This window comes from Anolis carolinensis, chromosome 4, assembly GCF_035594765.1.
Source record: "Anolis carolinensis isolate JA03-04 chromosome 4, rAnoCar3.1.pri, whole genome shotgun sequence".
Classification (NCBI taxonomy): domain Eukaryota; kingdom Metazoa; phylum Chordata; class Lepidosauria; order Squamata; family Dactyloidae; genus Anolis; species Anolis carolinensis.
The window spans coordinates 129,597,213-129,623,251 of NC_085844.1; the positions used below are offsets into that span (position 1 = coordinate 129,597,213).

Sequence of the window (26,039 nt, forward strand, 5' to 3'; positions counted from 1 at the left end):
AGAAGGATGTGATAAGCTGGAACGAGTCCATAGGAGGATGATTAAAATGATAAAAATGTCATAAAATCATGTGTGATTAGAAGTGGCTTAAAGAACTGGATATGTTTAGCCTGGGAAGGGAAGAAGTGACATGATAGCTATCTTTAAGTATTTAAAATTATGTCATATGGAACAAGTTGTTTTCTGCTACTTTTCAAGGAGCAATGGATTCAGACTATAGGAAAAGAAGCTCCATCTTCTGACTGTCAGAACTGTTTGACAGTGGAATACACTGCCCTAAGAGCACACTGTCTCAAGAGTGCCCTTCTTTTGAGGTTTTTAAAAGAGGCTGGTCATCTGTTGGGAGTGCTTTGTGTATTCTTGTATGGCAAAAAATTGGACTGGATGGCCCTTGTGGTTTCTTCCCAGTCTATGACTCTGTTATTCTAGTAATGAAACAGCCCATATAAGTTTTCTTGTTGGCTTCTATTTCAGGGTCGTATATATCCCTTTCCCAACTTTACTACATTTCCAGCACAATTCTATACTTGCGCTAATTGAGTGCAAAGATCTTTATAGAACTCTATATAATTACATTCAGTTGCATATGGTCATGGGGCTGTTCTGATCAGCAATCCTTGAAAGACTGGTTTGAACAAATCTTTATTTAACAAAGTTCTGGAATGCTGCTGGGTATACAGGGATGTTGAAGGATATGGGATGCCCATGTCCCACTTTTAGCTTTACATATGAACAAGCAGTACTTTTGTAGGGCTTTAGTGATTTAGTGAAGTTGAAATCATACACATTTTTGTATACATAAGATAGTAACTTGAAGCCAAGTGGTGTCTTAGAGATTTATCTGCTCTTGTCAGAAACTTCTGGAAGAAAAGCAAGGTGAAAATGCTTCAGATAAATAAATCTTGTTTGCTCTACTATTAATCATTGTTTCTCATATAGGAAAATACTCAAGCTGGAAGAAAAGGTTGCCTTGCAAATCAGTTGTTAGGATTTCAAACTATCCAAGAGCTCATAACTGAATATTCATATGCTTAATATAGCTAAATGTATTTATTTCTTAGGTCTTAAACAAACAAATTGTTTTATTAAGAATGATACTTTCCTTATAACTTGGAATTTTCAGATATTTGTGGAACTGACTGAAACAGGTTATCTCAATTTTCTTTTATATTGCTGCTTGAGAAGAAGTTGTGAATAGCAATATAGGCAGCCAAGGTTGTTTTGGAATATGGCTACCACTATTCACACCCCAATTTTATGATTCTTTACTGGGACAGCTAAGGATATATAGTCGACCCTGACTTTCACAAACATAACTTCCGTGACCTTGATTATTCATGAGTTCTTGTAACTGCTGCTTAACTAGCAAAGAGCTGTTGCTCAAGTTGTTCAAGAAGCAGAAACATTGCATTTGACACCACACCTTCCATGTTGAATAATTCATGTGCTACCCTTGTTCTTCCATATCCTGTGCCCTGTGTGGTGATGGTACTGTAATTACTGAAAGAAGTGTTGGGAGCTGTTCCCAATGTACCCTGGCTCTGCCTTCCTCCCTCTCCTCCTCCTCCCCTTCAAGTGCTGTCCCACCACTTGCTTAATAGGAATTCTGTGGCTGAGACGACAAAGGCTTTTCAAGTAGCAGAAGCAATGGGAGGAGCTGCTACTGTCACTACCTGTGCTAGATCTGACCTTAGAAAAGGCCTTAGATTTGGGAGACCTCACAGGGATGAGCTGGTGATGGCTCCCCCTTCCTATCCTCCTCTTCCTCCTCCTCTCCATTTTCTTTTCTGTTAGCAGCCGCAGACCAGAATTATTTTGCAGTTTGAAATCCCCTTTTTTGCCCATATGTACATAATGAGATGGGACTCAAGTCAAAACAAAGTATGCAATTTTACTTTTATATACTTTTAACACATAGCCTGAATGTAATTTATACACTATATTTTTAAATAATTTTGTGTATGAAACAAAGTTTGTATACATTGAACTATCAGAAAGAAAAGGTGTCAGCCACCCATGTGGGCAATTTTGGATTTCAGAGTATTTCAGATTTCCTGATAAGGGGTGCTGAACCTGTACTTGTTTCTTATTTACCTTGAAAATCATTATTTTTTTAAAAAAAACCTTGAAATTCTTGGGTGTCTTTAATTCACAAGGAAAAGATTGCTGTATAAAGTAATCTCAATAGGTGAAAAGTGATTTATACGTATTTTACTTTTCCCAGCTTAATATTACAGGTCTGAAATAGAAATAGATCTATAAGAAACCTAGCAGCTCAGGTCATTAGAACAGGAGAACATAAATATTCTGTTCAATTAAACTAAAGCCCTACCTAGTCTTCCATTCTGTTTACACAGAAGAGGAATAGGTCCCCACGAGAAGCCTACAGTCAGGCAGAACACCCCCCTGTTTTGACAGCCTTCTCAAGATATTAGCATTCAAAAGCACACTAGCTGATGCTGAATTATCATTTGTTGTTACGCTTTTGATCTTCCGGGATCTCTTTCCACATTTGCTCCTGTACATCAGTTGATAGATAGCACAATGCAGAAGATCACTGTTCAACATCTGGAAGTTTAGTTTGATTTGGATTTGGCAAACAAATTACATGCTACACTATATCATGCACGTACTATGTAATATTCCAGAGGTTCTACTGATTGACAGAAGTGTTTACAATAAACATATGAATAACAAAGTATTTGAAGTCCATCATATTCAAATTCATTCAGAGTTTTATTCCAAACTGTTTTTTATTGGAATACAGGCATTCCCCAAATTGCAAACATCTGACTTACAAATGACTCCTAGTAAAGAAAGGGGCTTTACGAGATAACAGGAAGTGAAAGAAATCTATCCCTAGAAAGGGAATGTCACTCCTGGAAGAGTTATCATGGGGAAAAGGCGTCTCCATTGCAGCTTTATCACAAATCCTTGTTTCCACAAATGATCAAATTCCAGTTATCACAGGGACAGAAAATGAAGTGAAATCTTCTGAACAGGGGCATAGACAGCAAAATAAACACCACAGGGGTGTTAACTTTTTCCTATGCTATCCAAAGGTAAAAATTATATGTATTTGACTGGGGTTACACTTAAAATGTACCTGTTCCGACTTACACACAAATTCAACTTAATAACAAACTTACAGAACCTATCTTGTTAATAATTTGAGGGCTGCCAATAGATCCAAGATAAGAAACTTTGAACTTAAAGGGAATAAATACACACTAGAAAGAAAACAAATTCTGTTATCTGGATAGACTCAACCAGGATGTAGGTTTGTTTTTTTTATAGGGAACAGAGGTTTAAAAAAAGACAAATATTAAGTGTTTCGGTCACTCTAAGTTGGTTAAGAATTTTGTTTATGTAACAAATTAGAAAAAATAGAGTTGTTTATCTGAGAGCAAGGTTGGCACTGGAAAAAATAAATTGGCATACTGAGGGTAGTATGTGAGAGTGCACATTGGTAATTATGGAACAAACTTTAGTGGTAGGGGGTTTATGCTCCTACAGGGAATGAGGCAACTATTTACCCATATTGGTTATTGCTGGAAGATTGGAATAGGGAGATCTCTTTTAAGATCATCAGGGTTTCTGAGAAGGTGATGTTGATGTTCCCCAGTGCTACAAGTTGAAGGGTCTCCAAGCACCATCAGCCGGGTGGCCAGAAAATCAATAAAGTTTCTAATCTAACACTTGGCTAAATTACATTGCTAAAATTAGATTCAATGGCACGTTAGAATCACGCACCTAAACTCGCCTATACTATTGGGCAACAGATCCTATCTGGGGATAGAGGAGGGAGAGGTGGCAGTGACTATGAAAAGGCTGGTGGGAAGGCCAGACAGAGAGGTGCAGCTTTCCACCAGGCTTTTTATGGTCACTACCGGCTTCTTACCAGGCCAAATGTAGGGCACGGATTCATTACATTTGAGAGCAAATCCTATTTTTGTAATGGACATCTTTAAAAACTGAGGTGCACATTGCATTCGCTGTCACATTATATTCAAGTAAATATAGGTATTCAAACCCTGCAGAGTGGGATGGAGTACCTGGCCAGGGGGGCGGACTCATGGCAGACCATTCCTACTCCAGCTCTCTGCTCCTCGGGTCAGACCTACACAGAGAAAGCTGGTGGGAAAACTTATTTACTTACTTACTTACTTAGGCGATCCCTCGTAGTTCGAGGACAATAGTCTTCCATCCTTGGTGTCTTGGGGGTGGGTTCTTAGGTGGCTGAAGAGACCTATTCTTGACCCGCATATTCTCCCGCAGTGAGGACATCAGTTTCCAGGTGGAAGGCAGTCACGGTCGGTGTTGGCTTGACGGGCCTTCCTCTTGGCACATTTCTCCCTTAAGCCCTCCGTTCGTGCCTCTTCGAACTCCGCAGCACTGCTGGTTACAGCTGACCTCCAATTGGAGCGCTCAAGGGCCAGGGCTTCCCAGTTCTCAGTGTCTATGCCACAGTTTTTAAGGTTGGCTTTGAGCCCATCTTTAAATCTCTTTTCCTGCCCACCAACATTCCGTTTCCCATTCTTGAGTTCGGAGTAGAAGAGCTGCTTTGGGAGACGATGATCGGGCATTCGGACAACATGGCCAGTCCAGCGGAGTTGATGGCATAGGAGCATTGCTTCAATGCTAGTGGTCTTTGCTTCTTCCAGCACGCTGACATTTGTCCACCTGTCTTCCCAAGAGATTTGCAGGATTTTCCTGAGGCAACGCTGATGGAAACACTCCAGGAGTTTGGTGTGACGTCTGTACACAGTCCACGTTTCACAGGCGTAAAGCAGGGTTGGGAGGACAATGGCTTTGTAAACAAGCACCTTGGTATCTCTACGGATGTCCCGGTCATCAAACACTCTCTGCTTCATACGGAAAAATGCTGCACTCGCAGAGCTCAGGCGGTGTTGTATTTCAGTGTCGATGTTGACTTTTGTGGAGAGATGGCTGCCAAGGTAGCGGAAATGGTCAACCTTTTCTAATGTTACACCGTTAAGCTGTATTCCTGGCTTTGCAGAGGGAGTAGCTGGTGCCTGTTGGAAGAGCACTTTGGTTTTCTCGATGTTCAGTGAGAGGCCGAGCTTCTCGTATGCTTCTGTGAAGGTGTTTAGAGTGGCTTGTAGGTCTTCTTCTGAATGCGCACAGACTACGTTGTCATCAGCATATTGGAGTTCTATAACAGATGTTGTGGTGACCTTGGTTTTGGCTTTCAGTCTGCTGAGGTTAAATAGCTTGCCATCTGTCCGATAGATGATTTCCACTCCGGTGGGAAAAGCTGGTAATAGATTAACCCTACTCCCAATTTCATCTGATCAGGGCTCTATGATACAAGCCATGCTTATCCAGAATCAAATCTTAAAATGGCAGTTGTCTTTCTCATTCACCACAATTTACATTTAGGAATAATAATACATCTCCATAGTCTAATCCCCTAGACAAAGAAAAGAGGTATTTATTACTAGTTGGGTAGCATTTCTACACATTGCAGGAAAGGAAGATACTACAGTAACACTAAAGTATCCTCAGAAATAACTTGAATTGCTTTTTACTAGAAACAGGACTATAGTGATAATATGTGGCTTTCACAGAAACTTAATTATCTGAAAATCCAACAAGAGTATGGTGTCACTGATTGTAAGAGGTAACTGTCCTTCACATAGAAACCAACAACATTCTCTCTCTTTTTTTTTAAACCAACATTATTTAGCGTGGTTTCCCTTTGTTACTCAACTCTATAGACAACTGGATGTTAAGTTTGGCAACTCACAAAGACACTTGCAGTGTAGACAAATGTTAGTGAGGCCTCCCAGGACAAACAGCTGATGCTGTCCTGACCAATCCTTTATAGCATTCTGTTCATACCACCACTGTGGCAACAGGCTAGAATGATGTAATACCAGCCAAGTTCATCTCTGTGTGGGAGGAAGGCTCTTAAAATAAGGACCCCTTATTGCAGCTCAGTATCAGTGCAGATTATTTATTTCATTTGAACTGTGGAAGAAGGTCACTTAACTGTTTCCTGGATAATAAGCAGTGGGTTTAAGCCCACTCCTGTTTCCCTTGTTCTGGAGGAAAGCTGCACATTTTTTATTATTTACAAAAAAACTTTGCATTTTTACCAAAGATATAATTTACTTCTTGATATGAACCACAGGTATCCCAGTGGTTACAAAGACATTGTTCAGAATTTTGTCTTGAACAGAACTTGTTTTTCCCCCATACAGAACTGAAGCACACAACCTGAATATTGTGAAGATGCTTTTTTCTGTATGACGTAGAACAGGTGGCATTTATTTCAAGTCTACAACACACTGATTCACTTGAGAAACAACTAGACAGTTTCCTAAACCACTAGTTAAGAAAAATAGCCTTTAGCCTCATCGTGACTTCCTCATTTAAAAATTTCCCTAGCAGGTGACATTGTTAACTGCCAAAAAACATTCTCTTCCAACTTGTGCACTTAGCTGGAAGCATTACAGTAAAAGTTTCAGTCATTTTATTACCTGTTTGCTTTGGAAGGAATGCCTTTCTTTCTTGTTATCTTTACCATTGGGCTTTCCTTAGAACTGTCAATCTCATGAATGTGTGATTTTCTTGGGAAACCAAAGAGCTTTTTGTATGTGCTCAAGGCATGCTCTACTTCTTCTGTATTCTCATTTTCCCCTGCTTTCACCAGCATCCTTTCCTTTAACTGAAGCAACATGATTCCTTAGGCTCAATCCAATTACTATCTTGGAAAAAAAGTTGTATTTTATTTTGTTGTCTCTTCTTATTTTAAATTACCCTCTATACTTGTGTATACACAGCTTTCATGCACCAACAGACTTTTTGAATCAAATTACACCCTTGTTGGCCTAGTCCTACTGGCATTAAAATAATACTTTTGATCTTCTTCAGTAATTATCTACAAAAATGTTTTTATAATGTTAATTTTTGTCCTTGTATAACTAAAATAGAGTTTAGATTGAAAAAGGAAATCCCTTCCTAACACTTCCTACCCTCTCACTGCTGTCTTCTTCATAATCACAAAATCTATTATACTTATCCTATATCTTCTTATTTTTAGTAGATTACATTTTCAGGATCCCTTGATTATTGAGCATCCTATTATTCTTGTCACTAACTCCTCCCCCCTTTTGGTTTAGTAACTCTCCATGGTGCTTATTTACCCTTACAAATACAAAAAAACCAATGGTTTTATTTTATTTTCTTCTTTTAAGAAATCAATAAAAGGCTGCCAATCGTCTTTAAATGTGGGAAAGTCTGGCAATTGTATAAACATAGTCAATAGGATGTTAAAAATATCCTTACCTTACACCCATTATTTTATCCTTCCCTACTCCCCACATTTTATTAATGAACAATTATTTTAAAAATACTTTTTGTAAAGACCAAGCAGATAATGATGCAGCTGTCAGTTTTGTGCAAAAAACAAACAAACAAAAATACTTGCTTATTCGTTTGGCCAGTGGAAGAATAAATTACAGGACATTTTATTGTAATTATATTTATTATTATAATTATATTAATACCCCACTTTATCTCCCCTGAAGGGAAATCAAAGTGGCTAACTAATTTTAACTAAAAACTTCATTTGTGGTGAAATATATACATCATGAAATAGGAAAGGTAGTTAGTTACTAAAATGCATTCTATCATGCTGGTGTAGTTATGTGTCTAATAGGAAATAGGCATGTTAATACATTTTTTTATTTTTTTATTTTTTTATTTATAGCACGTTTACCCCGCCTTTCTCACCCGAGGGGACTCAAGGCGGCTTACAATAAATAGGCAAAAATTCAGTGCCTGCAAACAATACACTAAACAACAGTTCATATAAAAACAATGTAACATTACAGAATAAAAACACATTATACAAAATTTAAAACATATACAAGCAGTGGATGAATAAGATTTCATTGCTACTTCCTGCCAGTTCAAGAAATATTGTGATTTACAATTTGTTCTCAGCCTCTTAGCTATAAAAAGTGTCCCCCTTCCCAAAGCTTCCAGCTGCTGTAAAGAATGCCTTGCTCACTATCTTCCCCTCCCACACCAACAGCCTTGCCTTTCCTGTTGGTTCTCATTCTCCTTGGTAGAAATCACATGCGCATGGCATGCCAAAGCCCAGGGAGCAGCATTTTGATTTGTGCTGAGCAGTTGAGTTGGCTTTCTCTCAGAAGCAGCATGATCCTTGGGACAGTTCTTCAGTCAAGTAGCTTTGGCAAAGGGAAGGATAAGCAGCTGCCTTTCTTTTGTGAGGAGGCCTCTGAACCAACTTTATCTGATTTAAGAGGTATATTTGAAAACTATATCCTTTTCTGGCTGTACTAAGATTTTTTTTTCAGAATCTTAAAAAGATAAATTGAGTACTGTGTTTGATGTCTGCATGTTGATGTTTGTGGATGCCTACAACCTGCTTCTCTGTGATTTTTTTTTGTTGAGATGAAAAGTAATTCCATGGACAGTTTTGCATGGAGTTTGAAGAAGCATTTAAGTAATAGAATCCAATAAGGATCAGTCTTTTCACTCTTTACAATAATCTGTGCCTTGGTAACACAGCTAATAATTGGATTTCTGGTTCATTGTGGGACTGATGTGCTGTAGTGGGTAAATGATTCTTTCATACTTCTGACTGAATTGTGTTTTGAATTTGGGTTCTGTTACTATCATACCATAATGCAAGGGAACAGTTTGCCCCACTACCCAAAGATGGGAGGGGTCTGTGTACATTTATGAAAATAACAAAGCAGTTAGTTTATATTTAACTAAATAGTTTATATTTAAATGATAGCATCCTTTAGCACCTGAACTAACAAATTTGTGATGGTATGTTCTTCTATGCACTTGTAGAGTACTTCAGATACACAGCAGTTTAGTCTGAGTCAAAGATATGTATAGTAGAATACATGACTGGGAGTAGAATTGTAGATGTTAATAGCAAAAGGAAATAAGTTTTGGATACCTTTGTGTTTTAACTCATAGGAGTGCGTGGATTGAGGGAGGAACACATTAAATTTTATGTGGGATGGTGGTATTTTCTCATATGTTATGGAGAAATTTCTTAAAGAGAATTGTTATCTTTAAATATGAGTTCAGATTCTGAATAGTTTATTAATATCAGCTCTCTTATAACTTCCTACTGGAGTGCCTGTGAGAGATTTCAAAGATGTAGTCAGTCAAAACAGTAATTATTTACTTTGAACAGTAAAAGTTAACTTTCAGAAAATATGTCCAGCATCATGAAAAGGTTTGAACAGTCTTAACAGGGAAGAGGAACTGCTGATGTAGAGTCCTGAGCCATAGAAATATTGATAAGGCTAAAGTTCTGCCTCTTGTAACAGATCTGCATCAAATGCAAATTATCGCTTACTACATCCAATTTACAGAAAGTACAGTAGAGTCTCACTTATCCAACATAAACGGACCGGCAGAATGTTGGATAAGCGAATATGTTGGATAATAAGGAGGCATTAAGAAAAAGCCTATTAAACATCAAATTACATTATGATTTTACAAATTAAGCACCAAAACATCATGTTATACAACAAATTTGACAGAAAAAGTAGTTCAATACGCAGTAATGCTATGTAGTAATTACTGTATTTACAAATTTCGCACCAAAATATCACGATATATTGAAAATATTGACTACAAAAATGCGTTGGATAATCCAGAACGTTGGATAAGCAAGTGTTGGATAAGTGAGACTCTACTGTAAGATACAACAGCTCCAGATTCAATTACATGGTTTGATTTTATGGATCCAGTAGACTTTCTATAACAATAATAGAAAGAAATAATGGCAGAAACTTAGCTTCCTGCTTAGTTATGTCTGCCTTCACAGTGTCTTGTCTGGAATATATATCTTATGAATCTATTGAAGTTTTGCATAATTTGTCTCAAATTCTTGGCCATGATACTGTATAGCTTTGGACTTCATATAAATTCATGTGGGCTGTCACATCATTCTTGTAAGGGCACGAAGGACCAATCCACCCCAACGGGGTATGAAACCGGCAACAGCAGGTGACATGTTGCTTCTGCTACTGTTTCCTCTGGTTTGGATTTTGCTTTCTGTTATAATTGTGTAGCTGGGCAAAAAGAATTTGGTAATGCTTTTGTCTGTTTCATAGGATGAAGGGTGATACTGTGTTGCCGCTTCCTTTTCCTTTCCCCCTGCATTTGTATTTTGGCTTTTGTTCTTCTGCAAAAGTTGATATCACAGCTTTTGGGTTAAAATGCTGCAACAGACGAATAAACCCTTTTCCTCCTCCAAAGCCTTCAAAGTCATGATGCTGCTACCAGCATGAGAGGAGATGAGAAGTAGCAGTTTGGTTTGGCAGCCTCTTGCTGAGCATTCATGCCAGAAGGTTAAATAGTTAGCAAATGCCCTACTCCTCCAGGGTGTTTTGTTGCATGGCCTTTGTCTAGCATGTTTTTATTACATTAGAGTGTCTTTATTGCATGGTAGTTAGATTATATAATAGTAATACTAATGTATCAATATATCAAATAGATCTAGATTTTAGATTATAGTGTTGTTTAGCACCATCATTTAATGTTGCTTTAAATTTAAAAATCAAATTCATTAACAGAAAATTCAGAGATACAGAGGCCATATCATGGTGGTCATTGCTTTTTAGGTCTTCAGATGTTATTGAGTGACAACTCCCACTACATTTGATTACACCATGTAACACAATTTTTGTTCATGGATTATAAATGTCATTTCCTGATTGTTTATATCATAAAACATGGAAAAAGTTTATTAATCTGCCAAAACTTGTTTTTTCTGGACATTGTGCAGCACATTTTGCTATAGTTTTTCAATGAATATTTCATTGAGTCTCAACCAATTCAACATAATTTGTGGCAGCCACAAAAATAGGTTTCTGGAGTATAACAGCTACTTTCAAAGTAAGTACTTGTCAGGACCCAGGCTACGGAGCACCAATAACCATGCGCAGAGGCCAGATTCTATCTAATATCTTTATTAAAGGAATATATAAAGTCAATAAAAACAAGTGAAGAATAAAGTTCAGAAATAGACCTTTCAGGAAAGGTCAAATATTGTCCAGGAAAATAATGTCCAATATGTGATATTAAGGTCCAAAGTTATAATCCAATAACCGAAACACACACTTTGCCGAACAAAGTGTGGGGAAATGACAAGGTCTTTTAGTCCATTGGAGCTTGACAACAAGGCTGGAAAACAAACTAGATTCTTGGCAAACAAGACTTGATACGAGGCAACAAGAAGCAAAAACAAGGTCCGTGGCGAGGTCCGGGGAACAAGGCAGGCTTGGAACTTGGTCCTGGAAACAAGGAACTGGAGTTGCGTAGTCCACACACGATCTCACTCCTCCAGCTGACGAGTTGACTCCGCAAGGTTTCCTTCGCGGCAAAACCCCTAAATAGGGTCTCGTTTTCCCGCCAGAAGAACACTTTCCCTGGAGAACTAGAAGTGAAACCCAACTGTGTCCAGATGCATGACTCCTTAGAATTTCCCAAGGGAAGCAGAGCTAATCAGCTAATTGTTTGGCTGCGATTCTGGCGCTCCGGCGATTCGCCTCCCTCGCTCCTCTATCTCTATTATAATTGTCCTTTCGAGAAAACGGGGGAGAATTCTGCCCAAGGCTTGTTTGGCTGACTTCTTGAGGGCAAACATCCTCCAGGTGCAGGGGCTCCGTTTCTGGCTGAAACGGTGGAAATCCCATGTTTCCCTCCTCGTCTGCCACAATAGTACTAGGAACAGGACTACAAGGCCCATGAGACATCACAGTACTGCACAGTTAAACAGAAATAACACTTTCAAACCAGAAACAGATTATTTTTTCAGTTTTTTTTACATAGTGTTATTTGCCATGTGGACTGGGGATAGTGGGATTGGCAACCCAACTACATTTGTTGGGGAAAGTTTAAAGGGTATTTTAAAGTCAGATCCACAAGCTTTGCATATAAACTGAAACCCATTCTCCTGATTAAACAGAACAAACAGCAGCCTTCCAGATGTTTCTGTATCACAGCTCCCATCAGCTCTTGGCTTGATGTTTAATGATAAGGAATACAAGGCATAGTCCAGTATGTGGAGGGCAACATAAAGGGGCATGCTAGATTTGGGCCATGGGCCTTGATTTGATACATGTGGCTCTCCCCTACTTTCATGGGAATTCCCTTATTACAGCTATTTTTAACCTCCTGGCTGCTATATTGCCCTTTTGTTTCTCCCATATATTTAGAGCTCCATGTCCACAACCAGTATTAACATGGGGAATGACACCCCATGCACACACATAACCAGGTGAAGGAGGGCTGGGGAAGGGAGTTTATGGGAGAGGTGGAGGGAGAGAGAAATGCCACCAGGGAGGTGGGAACCTACAAGTGAGTGATGGCCTTGACTCTCTCACTTTGCAGCACCAGCTGTGGGGGTGACCCTAGGCCTAACCATATTCACCATATTCCCATCAGACTTTTCATTCATAAGTAATGATGTGCCCTAGAGGTTCCCTGGATGATAGTTTTCCAACTATGCTGTGGGTTAGCTGCTGAGGCAGACTTGTTCTGTTCCTGTCCCCTGGTCTCTGGTTCACACATGCTTAGAAAGGGTTTCTGGAAGCACCTGCAATTCGCCTTGCCTCTTGTAGGCAAGCATATACATCTGCAATGCGACTATCTGGAGCAGAATCCCATTATTTCCCACTTAAAGATTTATTACAGTGTTTATTGCAGACAGCGCTGCTGAAACCCAACACTGAATATCTATTTTTCTCAAGTCCTACTTTACAATCCTCCCAATTTTGATCCTGCTAAAAATCCAGCTAGACAGACAACAAGGAGGAAAAATGAAGTAGGGCTGCTGGACAGCCTTTGTTAACCCCCCCCCCCCAAAAAAAAACAAAAAACAAAAAACCCAACAACAACAACCTTCCTACTGCCATCCCTTCATATGATTTTGCTCTTTCTCCATCTCAGTGTGAGGGGAAAGAGAGTTTTGAATTTTCCCTCCCTCCATATTAAAAGCAGTTTATTCATATACCACATCCCCATGTCCAATCAGTTGGACGGGAAGCGTGCAAAAAAAGCCATCCTGGATTGCCATTGGCCAGAGCAAAATCTCATTGCTCTCTGTATCTATTTGGTTGGCTTACTAGGAACAGGAGTACAGTATTGTGGATGTGTAATCTTTCCTAGTATAACTCTGACAGTGGTGTGAGTGATAAGGCATTTCAGCAGCAGAAGTGGCAGCCTAGATAGCTGTAACATGCAAAGGCCACATCATTTGCTTGTGTGTTTTAAAGTAAAGAGACTATTGAATCCTAACATTTCAGAAGGAAATCTGAGCAGTCCGGTGTAATGAGAGCATAAAACTCTAAACTGATAATGCTTTTCACTCCATTTAGCTACTGTAAAAACTAACTAGTAACTAACATTGCTAATTATCAATTGAAGAGTTTGTTTCTAGAAAGTACAAAATCCATTTGAACAAATGTTACAGAAGCTTTTTTTAACATGCTGAGGATATGCATGCTTTTGCTATAAAATTCAGTTTTCCAAGCCCTACATTAACTTGCTTTGATACGTGTTATTTTGATCTGTACATAATATTCTACTCCTAGACAACAATGTTTAGCCACCTATAACTGCCTCCCCCACAATGTTGGCATTGATGTTTTCTCTTTTCCACAGAATGACCTTCAGCTTTCCCATGGATCTATCAAAATCCATACTTTTAGCTGCAAAACCTGATTTATACATGATTTATACATGAGGTCAACTTATACATGAATATATACAGTAGCTTTTTAATATTTCTTCCCCTGTCCACTCCAATGTACAGTACTTTTTAAAATCCATGTATCTTTGTCATATATGATACTTCTATAGGCATTTGTACATCTTGTAACATCAGGAGCTGATGGAATTCATCCTTCATATGATAATCTTCCTTCATTCCCAACAGCTAGATATTCTTCTCAATTAGCTTTTTGAGATATTCTTGGATTGTGTCAAAGAATTTTTCAGGATATGGATACTAAACAGTTACTTCTTCTTTTTTCTCCAGAGGCACTGCACCGCCCCTATGGTTGTGATGCTGAACCCCAGGCACTGAATGAAGCCATTAGATGGAGCTCCAAGGAAAACCTTCTTGGAGCCACTGAGAGTGATCCTAATCTTTTTGTTGCACTTTATGATTTCGTAGCAAGTGGTGACAACACACTCAGCATCACCAAAGGTAAGCAACCCAAACTCTGTCTTCTGAGGATGGGTGGGTGGTGGGGATGGTACACATGTATATGTAAGGGACTACTAACTACTAAGATTCTTTCAGGCAGAGGGGAATCTTTTTATCTCACCGCTGCCACCAATTTGTAAAGGACTAATAATCGACTGCCACCAATTTGTAAAGAGACTAAGAATGTCTAAGGTTCTTTCAGGCAAGGGGGGAATCTTTTTATCCCACCTTTGCCACCAATTTATAAGATGCAGCCACCAAAGACTCAGAGGGGAGATATTTTACTTTTTTTTCTTTCTTCTTCTTCACTTAAGATGGTAACGTAACTTAGTTTATAATATATGCAATAGAGTCTTAGATGCTGGAGAAACAATAACAAGTTTATTCAGGCACATAGCTTAGTGAATTCTTACTTAGAGGCACTTTCATTAACAGTTACAATATTAGAATAAGATGAGTCAAACTCCCTAAAGTGTCTTTCTTAACTTAAAGTAGTCAGAACTTCCTCCTCTGCCACTTTTAAACCGTAGTTACCCCTGTGATATACAATCACAGATTCTCTGTTCCTTACTAGGACACAGAATACATAAAATAAGTCACCAAACTTATTTTAATCCGTCTCAGAATGAACAATTGAGTCTCCTTTGATCCCCTCAACTTAGGATCAATCTTCCCTGTGCCTCATCAGAGCACAGACTGAAACCCTTTTTTTAACTCTGCACTTCTTCATCAGAACGGCAGTTGGCTCCGCCCACTTCTCCATGGCAACCAGCCTCTGAGTGCAGAGAAGCAATAACTGCAATACTCACCATTTTAAAACACAACACACAATTAAACAACATCTGTAAATCAAAAATTCATACTTCATTACAGTATATATATGTGTATATACGGTAGTGAAAATAAGCACCTCATGGAACCAGGCGTTCGGCCCATTATAAAAGTTAAAGTAAAAGTTGAAAGTGCAGTGAGCCAGGACTGTTTATGGACAGTGGTTATGTTTTTGTGTGATATATGATGTTATTTTATGTGATGTGTTTAATAAAGTTTTATTAGGGGAGGGTCAACTTTGATGTGTTATACTGTTTTTTATCGAGGGCATTGAATTGTTGCCAACATTGTGAGTCCCCTTTGGGATTGAGAAGGGCGGTATATAAATACCGCAAACAAATAAATAATATTTTCATGCTTGTGAGGTTTTGTAAAGACAGCAGTAATGCATCAATTGATGTTGTAAGCTTGCAAAGGGAAAGAAGAAAGGTTTGAAACAAGGGATTGTCCAGAGCAGTAGATACAGTAGAGTCTCACTTATCCAACATAAACGGGCCGACAGAACGTTGGATAAGCGAATATGTTGGATAATAAGGAGAGATTAAGGAAAAGCCTATTAAACATCAAATTAGGTTATGATTTTACAAATTAAGCACCAAAACATCATGTTAGACAACAAATTTGACAGAAAAAGTAGTTCAATATGCAGTAATGCTACGTAGTAATTACTGTATTTACGAATTTAGCACGAAAATATCATGATGTATTGAAAACATTGACTACAAAAATGCGTTGGATAATCCAGAATGTTGGATAAGCGAGTGTTGGATAAGTGAGACTCTACTGTAGTATTCTTTGTCAACGTGTGTCCTGTCTTTCTTAAATTGGTGACCATTGCCATATTTCATAGTAGCAAATTCCATAGTTAATGAATAAATAGCTCCTTTTGTCTGTTTTGAATCTCATGCCATTCAGCTGTAATGGATTGCCCATGTACAAAACATTACCTTTACTCTTCTTATCTTTTTCTAGGCCAAAAAGTTCGACATTTAACAGTGATTATTTCAGGCACTTTCTAATTCAGCAATATTCTTTTTTGAAGTGTTGTGCCCACAACAACACACAGTATTCTATGTATGTTCTCACTGTACTGTTGTACATTTATGCATAATGATATTGCCTATTTGATTTTATATTCCTTATCTGTTTATACTACAGTTTGGAATTTATCCTTTTTACAACCACAGTCTTGGCTAGTGCTTTCATTGAGGTATCCATCCTTAACTAAAGTTCTTTTTCTTAGTATGATAGTGACTAACAGTCTAGAGGCAGTCCCTGAGTTACAAACATCTGACTTACATAGGACTCTTAGTTACAAATGGGGAGTGAGCAACAGAAAGTTAGGGGCAGGCCTTAGCACAGCAGGCTAAATGGCTAAGCAGCAGAAAATCCTACCTATTGAATGCTTGGCAGTTCAAGCCCAGGTCGGGATGAGAACTCTCCATCAGTCCCAGCTCCCTGCCCACCTAGCAGATCGAAAACAGGGAGGTAATAAGGACTTGCTAGCGATTCGATCAGGAGGACGTCTAAGGGTGACAAAGCTCCTCGGCATGGAAGATGGAGCGACAGCATCCCCCGTGGCTAGAGTCGAGCACAGCCTCCTGATGCTGGAAATAGACAAGATGGGAAAAGCTTTTCCCTCTGTTGCTGTATTGTCTGTCCTTGTTAATTGTATAATGACATTGAATGTTTGGTGTAAATGTGTTCTGTAATCCTCCCTGAGTCTCCTCAAGGAGATAGAGCAGAATATAAATAAAGTTTATTATTATTATTATTATTATTATTGACACAACAACATTGTATGACACAGCAAACAAGATATGCTGGATTTCGTATCACAAAATCACAAGTCGAACACTTCCCAACTGTCTTAATGATAACATTCCAGTCACAGGAATAGAAAATGAGGTTGCACTTTCCATTCTTGTCTGGGGCACAGACAGCAAACAGGGTGTTAACTCTTTCCTACCTTATCCAAAACTGATTTTTTTTGCTAGTTAACATACAAATTCAACTTCAGAATAAGCATACAGATCCTATCTTGTTTGTAACATGGGGACTGCTTGTATATGTAAAGTTAAGGATTTTTACTCTGCCCACTTTATGCATACTTCTTTTGGACTGCACTATGAATAATTTGAAACACTTGGCTACCTCAAGTATTTATCTGAACTCTAATTTTAGAGACTGATGGTGCAGTTCTGTACATAACTAATCAAAAGTAAATCCCACCTAATGTGTTTGTTCCCATCTCAAGATTGCAGTCTTAGTTTTTTAAAATTGTCAACCTGCCTGTTTCATCTGTTTTAACAGTATTTTTTCCCAAAAAACATAATTTCATGTATTTTCTTCATCTTCCTCTGGGGTGGATATAGTGCCTCACTTAAGAGTTTCAGTTTCCCATACAGACTCATTTCAGAGTCAGGCCTATTCTGTTTCCATGTGCCATATTTTGGGCACATTAGTATACATGAGCTGGTACAAGCTGTGTTGTTCCCTTGTCCATCAGAGTTAGTGAACATCAAGAACTGGAACCTTGTTCAGAAGGAAAGAATTATGGATATTTTCAGGTATCTTGTTTTGGCCTAAAACTCCTGTTAATCCTACCTCAGAAAGTGCCTTATCCTCAGCCTCCCTAGTAATATTTTTCTGATCTCCTGACAGGTTGAGTATTAAACTAAGAAGATGCTTTGAACTCTGGTGGTTTTACCTAGATAAAAGATAAAAGGAATACTATTATTTTGATTCTGCTAAATCCTGCTGCAGTTTTTGATATTGCTGTACAGAGATTTTTGGGAGAATGCATAATGGCCCAGAAGAGACCCCCAGGATTACTCTTTAATAACTCCATTAGTTTTTCAGAAGGAAATCTAAAAGCTGATTATTATCTGAGGCCCCTTCTACACTGCCATATAAAATCCAGATTATCTGCTTTGAACTGAATTATATGGCAGTGTATACTCATGTAATGTAGTTCAAAGAAGATTATGTGGATCATCTGCATTGATAATCTGGATTATTTGGCAGTGTACAAGGGGTCTGATAGATTCTTTGCTATAGAAAGTCTTGACTGGCATCCATCTTGGACCTCTATTCTTGGGTGAAAATAAATGGAAGACGGTGGGTGAAAAACTACTCAGTTTTGGTAATCTTAGTTGTTAGTTTAGTTGGATGATGTAAACAAGTTCAACAAGATCCCAATACATTTCAGATCACCAGCATCATAATAAATATCATTTTACCTATTTGAAGTTTTATCATTTTTACTTTAGGTGAGAAGCTACGTGTACTTGGTTACAACCAGAATGGTGAATGGAGTGAAGTACGCTCTAAAAATGGGCAGGGATGGGTACCAAGTAACTATATCACCCCAGTGAACAGCCTGGAGAAGCATTCCTGGTATCATGGACCAGTATCACGCAGTGCAGCAGAGTATCTGCTGAGCAGCCTCATAAATGGCAGCTTCCTAGTTCGGGAAAGTGAAAGCAGTCCAGGACAGCTGTCCATCTCGCTCAGGTACGAGGGACGTGTTTACCACTACAGGATCAATACCACAGCAGATGGCAAGGTAAATGTGTTTGGAAAATCCGTTTTGTAAAAGTTAAAACAATATCATCTCACTTTTAACACTTGTATACCACAGCGCTATTTGTGTATGTTTGAGTGCACACACTTGCCGGAATAACTATTTAGCAATGTCTATGATTAACCTATGTACTATTTTCTGCTGTTTCTATCACAGATGGAGGGAAGCTGAGTGCTTGATCTGTTAAATTCTGAACCAATAGCTAGAGAGAAAAGGAATGCTGAAAATGCAAACTGATACTATCCTTATGACTAAAGTCTCTGTCCCAACCAAGAACTGATTCCCAGTTAGCAAAATAATTATTGACGCTGAATAGTCAGTAAATCCATTAGCTATTTGTTTGCTTTCTTGGTTTTGGTGGAGGGCCATGGCAATAGAAATGGGGCTGAAATCAGCCCCATTTCTGTTTGGGTTGCAATTCCCATGGAAAAGAGATAAAATAATTGATAAGGGAAGAAAATTTCTGCAATAGCCACAGTATAAATAGCAAAAGTGCTGATCCCTACCACCACGATTGCCACAACTGGGAGACGGTGAATGCTAAGAGATGCCCAATGTAGTAGTGGCAAAATCCATGCTTCACATGACAGGCGGTGGAGCAGGGGAAGAAATACTGCTGCAAAGACTACAAGTCTGTTTAATGGACTTTAGCAGCAACTTCTCAGCAGAGCTTGCTATCCCATGGTAGCTTATAGCTGCGGTACCCATCATTGGTGTAGTTGCATTTTATTGTACCCATGGGCTACCCCTAGCTGTTCCTACTATGAGTTCATGGATGTGCCTTCAAATCATCTCATGAATTTCAAAAGGTTTTCTAAGGCAAGAATTATTGGAGATGGTTTGCCATTCTTTTCTTTGTGTGATGAAGATTATGAAATCAGTGAAGAAATAATGCATTTAGTATTTCCTTTGCTTCCTCGTCAAGCATTAATATGTGCAGATGGAATTCTTGTTGTTATAGCATGGGGCTTTTCAAGTTTTAATTTTAATATTGTCCTTCTGAATTGATAAAGCCATAGCTTGCTGGTTTAAATGCAACAATAAGATGTAATTGTATTAAACAGCAGAGTGCCATATTAAAACTCATTCAGCGAGGAAAATAAGAGCATTTAAAGTATCTCTGTTGCCCACGCTTACTATACAGCACCAGAAAAGTAGGAATACCCCAGAATCTTGACTTTGTAATAGGGTTTCGATTTGCATAGAACATACACAACTTGCTTCTGAGGAAAAATATATAGGTTACAAATGTTAAAGAACAAAACAAACTATTCTGAACCCATACTTATTTATTGGTATACCACACCATCTCAGGAAATAATATGCATTTGATAAGTACTAATATGATAATAGATTTGAATAATTCAGAGTCGTTCTTTTAAAATAGCTTTTTAAAGATCCATTACTACCAAGTCTAACCTTAGAATTATGGATTTTAGAAAATGGAAGATTTTTCTAAATTAAAAGAAAAAATCATTATAGTTTGCTCTTGCTCTTATAGTGTGCATGTTGAGTATTTTCAAGCATTACACTTAATGAGGGAGAATGGGGAATCTGACGGAAGTGAAAAGTAAGATATGAATTACTGTGCTATACCTAAGGATTTACCCCAACATACTGCCAGAACCATTATACTTTTGAGGGAGCCATGCTGTATGTCTGAAACAAATACTCAAATATTCTCTATATTTTGCAATATTTGAAAACAATTGTCCAAAATTAATATCTCTTAAGTATTTTTTCCTTTGGTAATCCATCTGAACATGGAGGAAATGCCATTAATATTTTTCAATCTTGTATGCAAGATTATTTGCAGTGACATGAAATGATTGGAACAACCATATTTTTACCCTTTCAAAAGTTTTTGCTAAATTCTGAAAATATAACAATATTTCCTAGGAGGTCATTTATTTATTTATTTGAGAAATTTATGCCCCACCTTTCTCTGAGCACAGACCCAAAGCAGTCACAGCAGAATAAAATCATACAATGCAAAGTTAAAACAACTCATTAAAATAAATATTTGAAACATTAAATACAATTAAAACCGTGTGAACATTAAAACCAAGATAAAAACCCTGAGCTTCTACTACCACATATTTGACTTAATTAAACTTCTGTTTAGTCAGTTTTCAACCTTTTTGAGAAATACCTTACCCACTACATACATTGCTGTTCTGGTCTTCATGCCTCTTGTTATGCAACTTACTCAGGTTCTTGGTTTAACAGGTGTATGTGACAGCTGAAAGCCGCTTCAACACCCTGGCAGAGCTAGTTCACCATCACTCAACAGTAGCGGATGGCCTGGTGACAACCTTGCATTACCCAGCACCAAAGTGCAATAAACCCACTGTCTATGGTGTATCTCCCATCCATGACAAGTGGGAGATGGAGCGAACAGACATCACCATGAAGCACAAGCTTGGGGGAGGACAATATGGAGAAGTGTATGTTGGAGTATGGAAGAAATACAACCTCACTGTTGCTGTGAAAACACTCAAGGTATGCTTTTGTATTCATGAAAAATTTCTACTTAACATGGTGTTGAGGAAATATAGCTATCTGATTGAAGTAACTTGCAACATACTGCTGTATTTAAAAGACATGGTCTCTACATTTTAGAGATGGTTACAACAACAGCAAAAACCTTGGGGATGTTTAATAGTGCATCTTCTAAATGATGCATAATTACACATTCGGGTTCTTTATCAGGGTCCAAAAGCCATAGGAATTATATGAAAATTTCCTGAAATTATTTGGCATTCTTTATTCCAATAACACTATGTAACGGTTTTTGTTCCTGGGTTATAAATGCCATTTCCTAATTGGTTCTATCATAAAAACATGGAAAAGAGTTTATTAAATGTCAAAACTTTGTTTTTGCGGAACATCCTGCAGCACATTTTGCTATAGTTTTTCAATAAATATGTCATCGAGTCTCAACCAATTCAACGTAGTTTGTGGCAGCCACAAAAATGAAGTTTCTGGAATATAACAGCTACTTTAAAAGTAAGTACTGCACAATTAAACAGCAAATAACATTTTCAAACTAGGAACAGAAAAATTTCCAAATTTTATTACATAGTGTAATGTTTGAGTTCTGTTACATGTTATCCAGCAAAACTGTCAAGCTTATAGAGACTATACACCATCAGACTTAAAAGTATATATCTCATAACATATAAACTTAACTTCCTTAAATTCACCAGGGTTTTGACTAATACATGAAGAAATAAGAATGCACGTGAGCACTATACTTTCCTTCTCAGATTAAGTGAGATGTGTGTAGCTTCCATGTAGCATCATGCTGCCAAGAAGATAGAGGTATAAATAATACAGCCACAGTCAGTTACTCCTAATTTAGATGCTACTTTATGATGGCCCTTTTAGTTATAATATATTATCATCTAATAGCTTTAAAATCTGTTTTAAAAAGGAACAGTTTCCATAATATCCCAACTAAACTGTGAAACAAAGTGCCTCTCAATTTTCATGTGACAGGTGGGTAGGTTACACTGGCAGATGATATTAAAAACATACCTTTAATTTCAACCCTCCTCCTGAAAAAAATGGTGCATATTTGTCTGTTTAAGCCTTCAATGCTCTAGTTCTCATGCTTATTGATAATTGTGGCAGTCAACTACAAGGAGCCTCTACATTACCTTTGAATGCCACTTGCTGGAGCAAAAACAGAAATATTGCCTGTGTAGTTGTTATGGGCTTCATGAAAATATTTGGACAATCACTATTGGAAAATACGATACTGGAGTAGGTTGACCTCAATTGAGCTGTACTTTTCATATGATAGTATAACAGTATAAGTCACGTATAAGTCTAGAAATGGCAGCTAGTTTTCTGAGGTTGCATTGGTGCTTTCACATCTTTGCGGGATGACCCTTGACTTATCCAAATCCGTAAATTTGGCCCCAAAACATGCCCTTGACTTATACTTGAGTATATACAATACCTACTTATACAAGAGTATATAAAATAGGTTTGAAACCTGATCTTTCTTCAAGATGCAATGATTTCTGTATCATATTGATGGTCAAGGAAATAAGATCTGATAAAGCTGGAGTTTTTATTTATACATATCTGTCATAATACTTTCTCGCTCAATTTTTTCTGTCTTTCAGCAGGGTTTTATGATATTCTTGTTGCAGAGGTTCTTCATTTCAATAGATTTAGCTATTATCCACAGTTTTGTGTACTCACTCACACAAAGTCCAGAAATGTATCCCACCCCCCAAATGGGTGTTAGGGCTCATACTGAATAGAGTAATATGGTTCTTCCCTTGCTCCATCCCTTCTAATAAAGTACTAAAATGAATTTCTTAAAGACATTATAAATAAAAAGGTGAAATAGAAGAATATGTTTCTTTGCATAATCATAGAATAGTAGAGTTGGAAGAGACCACATGGGCCATCCAGTCCAACCCCCTGCTAAGAAGCAGGAAATCGCATTCAAAGCACCCCCGACAGATGGCCATCCAGCCTCTGCTTAAAAGCCTCCAAAGAAGGAGCCTCCACCACGGCCCCGGGGAGAGAGTTCCACTGTCGAACAGCTCTCACAGTGAGGAAGTTCTTCCTGATGTTCAGGTGGAATCTCCTTTCCTGTAGTTTGAAGCCATTGTTCCGTGTCCTAGTCTGCAGGGCAGCAGAAAACAAGCTTGCTCCCTCCTCCCTATGACTTCCCTTCACGTATTTGTACATGGCAAATACAAATTTCACTTTGAAATTACATTACTCTGGTTTGTAAAACCCTCTCTGTGATCAAAAACTTCAATCCTATGCTTTCCTTTTTAGTTGAGAAAGAAATGATACTTCAGCATGCTTTGTTTTTGTTTTATACTATGTGCCATCGGGCCAGCTTTAATTTACAGGAATCCAATGAGTGAAAGCCCTCTAAGAGCCCAGGCATTAATAGTCCTTCTTAGGTGTTTCAAATTTGGAGCCATGGATTTCTTAATGGAAGCAGTCCATCCAAAAAGTGTTCTTTGTCTTTTCCACTTTACCAAGCATTGTCATTTTTTGTAGTGACTTATGTTTTCTCACAAGATGGCTGAATTACAATTGCCTCTGTTTAACCATTGTGGCATCTTGTGAGTGTTCAGGCCTGGTTTCCTCTAGAATATATTCATTTATCTTTTTAGCAATCCATGGTATCTTAAATCTTTCAGCAACATATCTCAAGTGTATTCACGTTCTTTTTGTTAGTGTTTTTTTCTGCTAAGCTTTCATAATCAAATACAGAAATCCGAAATACCTATGGCATGGACGATTTTGAGTTTGGTATTTTATGATAGCATTAAATATAATATATACATTGTAGTATGATTCATAATGAAGTTGCATTTATTTTATTCAAATGCTACTCCCTATGATCCCCCCACCCCCAGACAATTCATTGTGATTATTAAAAGGACAGATGTCTTATGTCCCTTTCAGGAAGACACTATGGAGGTGGAAGAGTTCTTGAAAGAAGCTTCTGTTATGAAGGAAATCAAACATCCAAATTTAGTGCAGTTATTGGGTGAGTGTTCACCTGACCATAACAATTTTGTATTGCTTTCTTTTTCAGTTATACTGTTCACAATAATTTATTTGTACTCAGAAATTTACTACAAGAACAGCTGGGTATAGTATTTAATTTGTATTTCAGACCAGTTAGAATGCAGAGGCCATGTATGGTGTTATTATGCCTTCTTGGCCTGCCAGCCGGTAGACAATAGGTTGGATTCAGGTTTAGGTATGTAGTTCAGCTAGCCAAAGCAGACTTTCCCAATTGATTTTTCCCATGACAGCTCTTGCACCTCCTGAAAAACCTGAAGAAGGTCTGGGTAACCCACAGAATGGGGTGAAATATCACACAGTCAGAGAGAACTCTTCTTAGAAATCAGAAAGTGTCACTTTCTTAGATGAAACCTTTCAGCCCATATTGATTCCAATGAAATTGTTCGTACGGGGCCATTATATCCAAAGCAAAAAGCCCACGGACCCAAGTTATGTAGCTGTTCAGGTTTCATATGAATCGGTGAACTACAGGTTAGAGTGGTTCTCAACCTGGGGTCCCTAGATGTTTTTTGGCCTACAACTCCCAGAAATCCCAGCCAGTTTGCCAACTGTTAGGATTTCTGGGAGTTGAAGGCCAAAAAAACATTTGGGGACCCAAGGTTGAGAATTACTGGGTTAGAGCTACACATTTAGAGCTCTCTGTGTTACAGCTATATTTAGTGTCTGGACATCAGTAGAACCAGAGACCAGACAGGCAGCCGAAAATTTAAATGTAGTTGCCAAAATAATAATAATAATAATAATAATAATAATAATAATAATAATAATAATAATAATAATAATAGTTGTTATTATTATTATGTTTATTTATATTCAGCCTTTTCTCTCCATATGGAGACTCAAAGCGGCTCACAATTAAAAGTATTACAATACAACTTAAAATATACAGTATACAATATACAAATATTAAAGCAATATTAAACATCATCAATATTAAAAACAATTCAAGTTAAAACCATAAAAGCAGGTAAAATCACAGAACCCCCTAACTTAAACACCTTCAAACGCCTGACTGAATAAAAATGTTTTAGTCTGCCGCCAGAAGGACAGCAGGTAGAGGGCCATTCTGGCTTCCCTGGGCAGGGAGTGCCAGAGTCGAGGGGCAGCCACCGAGAAGGCCCACTCTCTTGTTCCCACCAACCGAGCTTGGAATGGAGGTGGGACTGAGAGAAGGGCCTCTCCTGAAGATCTCAGGACCCAGACAGGTTCATACAAGGAGGTGTGGTCAGCCAAATAGCCTGGACCTGAACCATTTGGAGCTTTAAAGGTCATATCCAGCACTTTGAATTGTGCCCGGAAACAGACTGGCAGCCAGTGGAGCTGCTTCAACTGGGAGGTTGTCCGCTCCCTGTAGCCATTCCCGGGGCTGTGGCGCAGACGGGAGAGCAATGAATCACTGACCAGGAAGTCATACGTTCGAGGCCCGCTCGGAGCTATGTTATTTGTCTTTGTCCTATGTTAAAAAGGCATTGAATGTTTGCCTAATATGTGTAATGTGATCCGTCCTGAGTCCCCTTTGGGGTGAGAAGGGCGGAATATAAATGCTGTAAATAAATAAATAAATAAATTCCCAGTGAACAACCTGGCTACAGCTCTTTGGACCAGCTGAAGTTTCCAAGCACTCTTCAGAGGCAGCCCCACATAGAGTGACAGTAATCCAGACAGGATGTAACTAAGGCGTGTACCACCGTGGCCAAATCTGGCTTCTCAAGGAATGGGCACAGTTGGCACACAAGTTTTGATTGTACTAGGGTCCTTCTTGCCACCTCTGAAACCTGAGCCTCTAGGTTCAAAGCCGAGTTTAGGAAG

General features: G+C 38.3%; 1 protein-coding gene across 3 annotated transcripts in view; it reads left to right on the forward strand.

The window, feature by feature from the left end:
* The window catches only part of abl2 (ABL proto-oncogene 2, non-receptor tyrosine kinase), a 68,567-nt gene that overhangs the window by 22,248 nt on the left and 20,280 nt on the right, over positions 1-26,039 (forward strand). For 2 of the 3 annotated variants that reach the window (XM_062977773.1, XM_062977774.1), the window contains exons 2-5: positions 14,069-14,239; positions 18,343-18,638; positions 20,886-21,158; positions 24,105-24,189. In XM_062977773.1, coding sequence (XP_062833843.1) covers positions 14,069-14,239; positions 18,343-18,638; positions 20,886-21,158; positions 24,105-24,189 — 825 coding nt within the window. Of the gene's footprint in view, positions 1-8,087; positions 8,300-14,068; positions 14,240-18,342; positions 18,639-20,885; positions 21,159-24,104; positions 24,190-26,039 lie in introns of those variants that run through there. The other variant, XM_062977775.1, reaches the window with a different exon arrangement.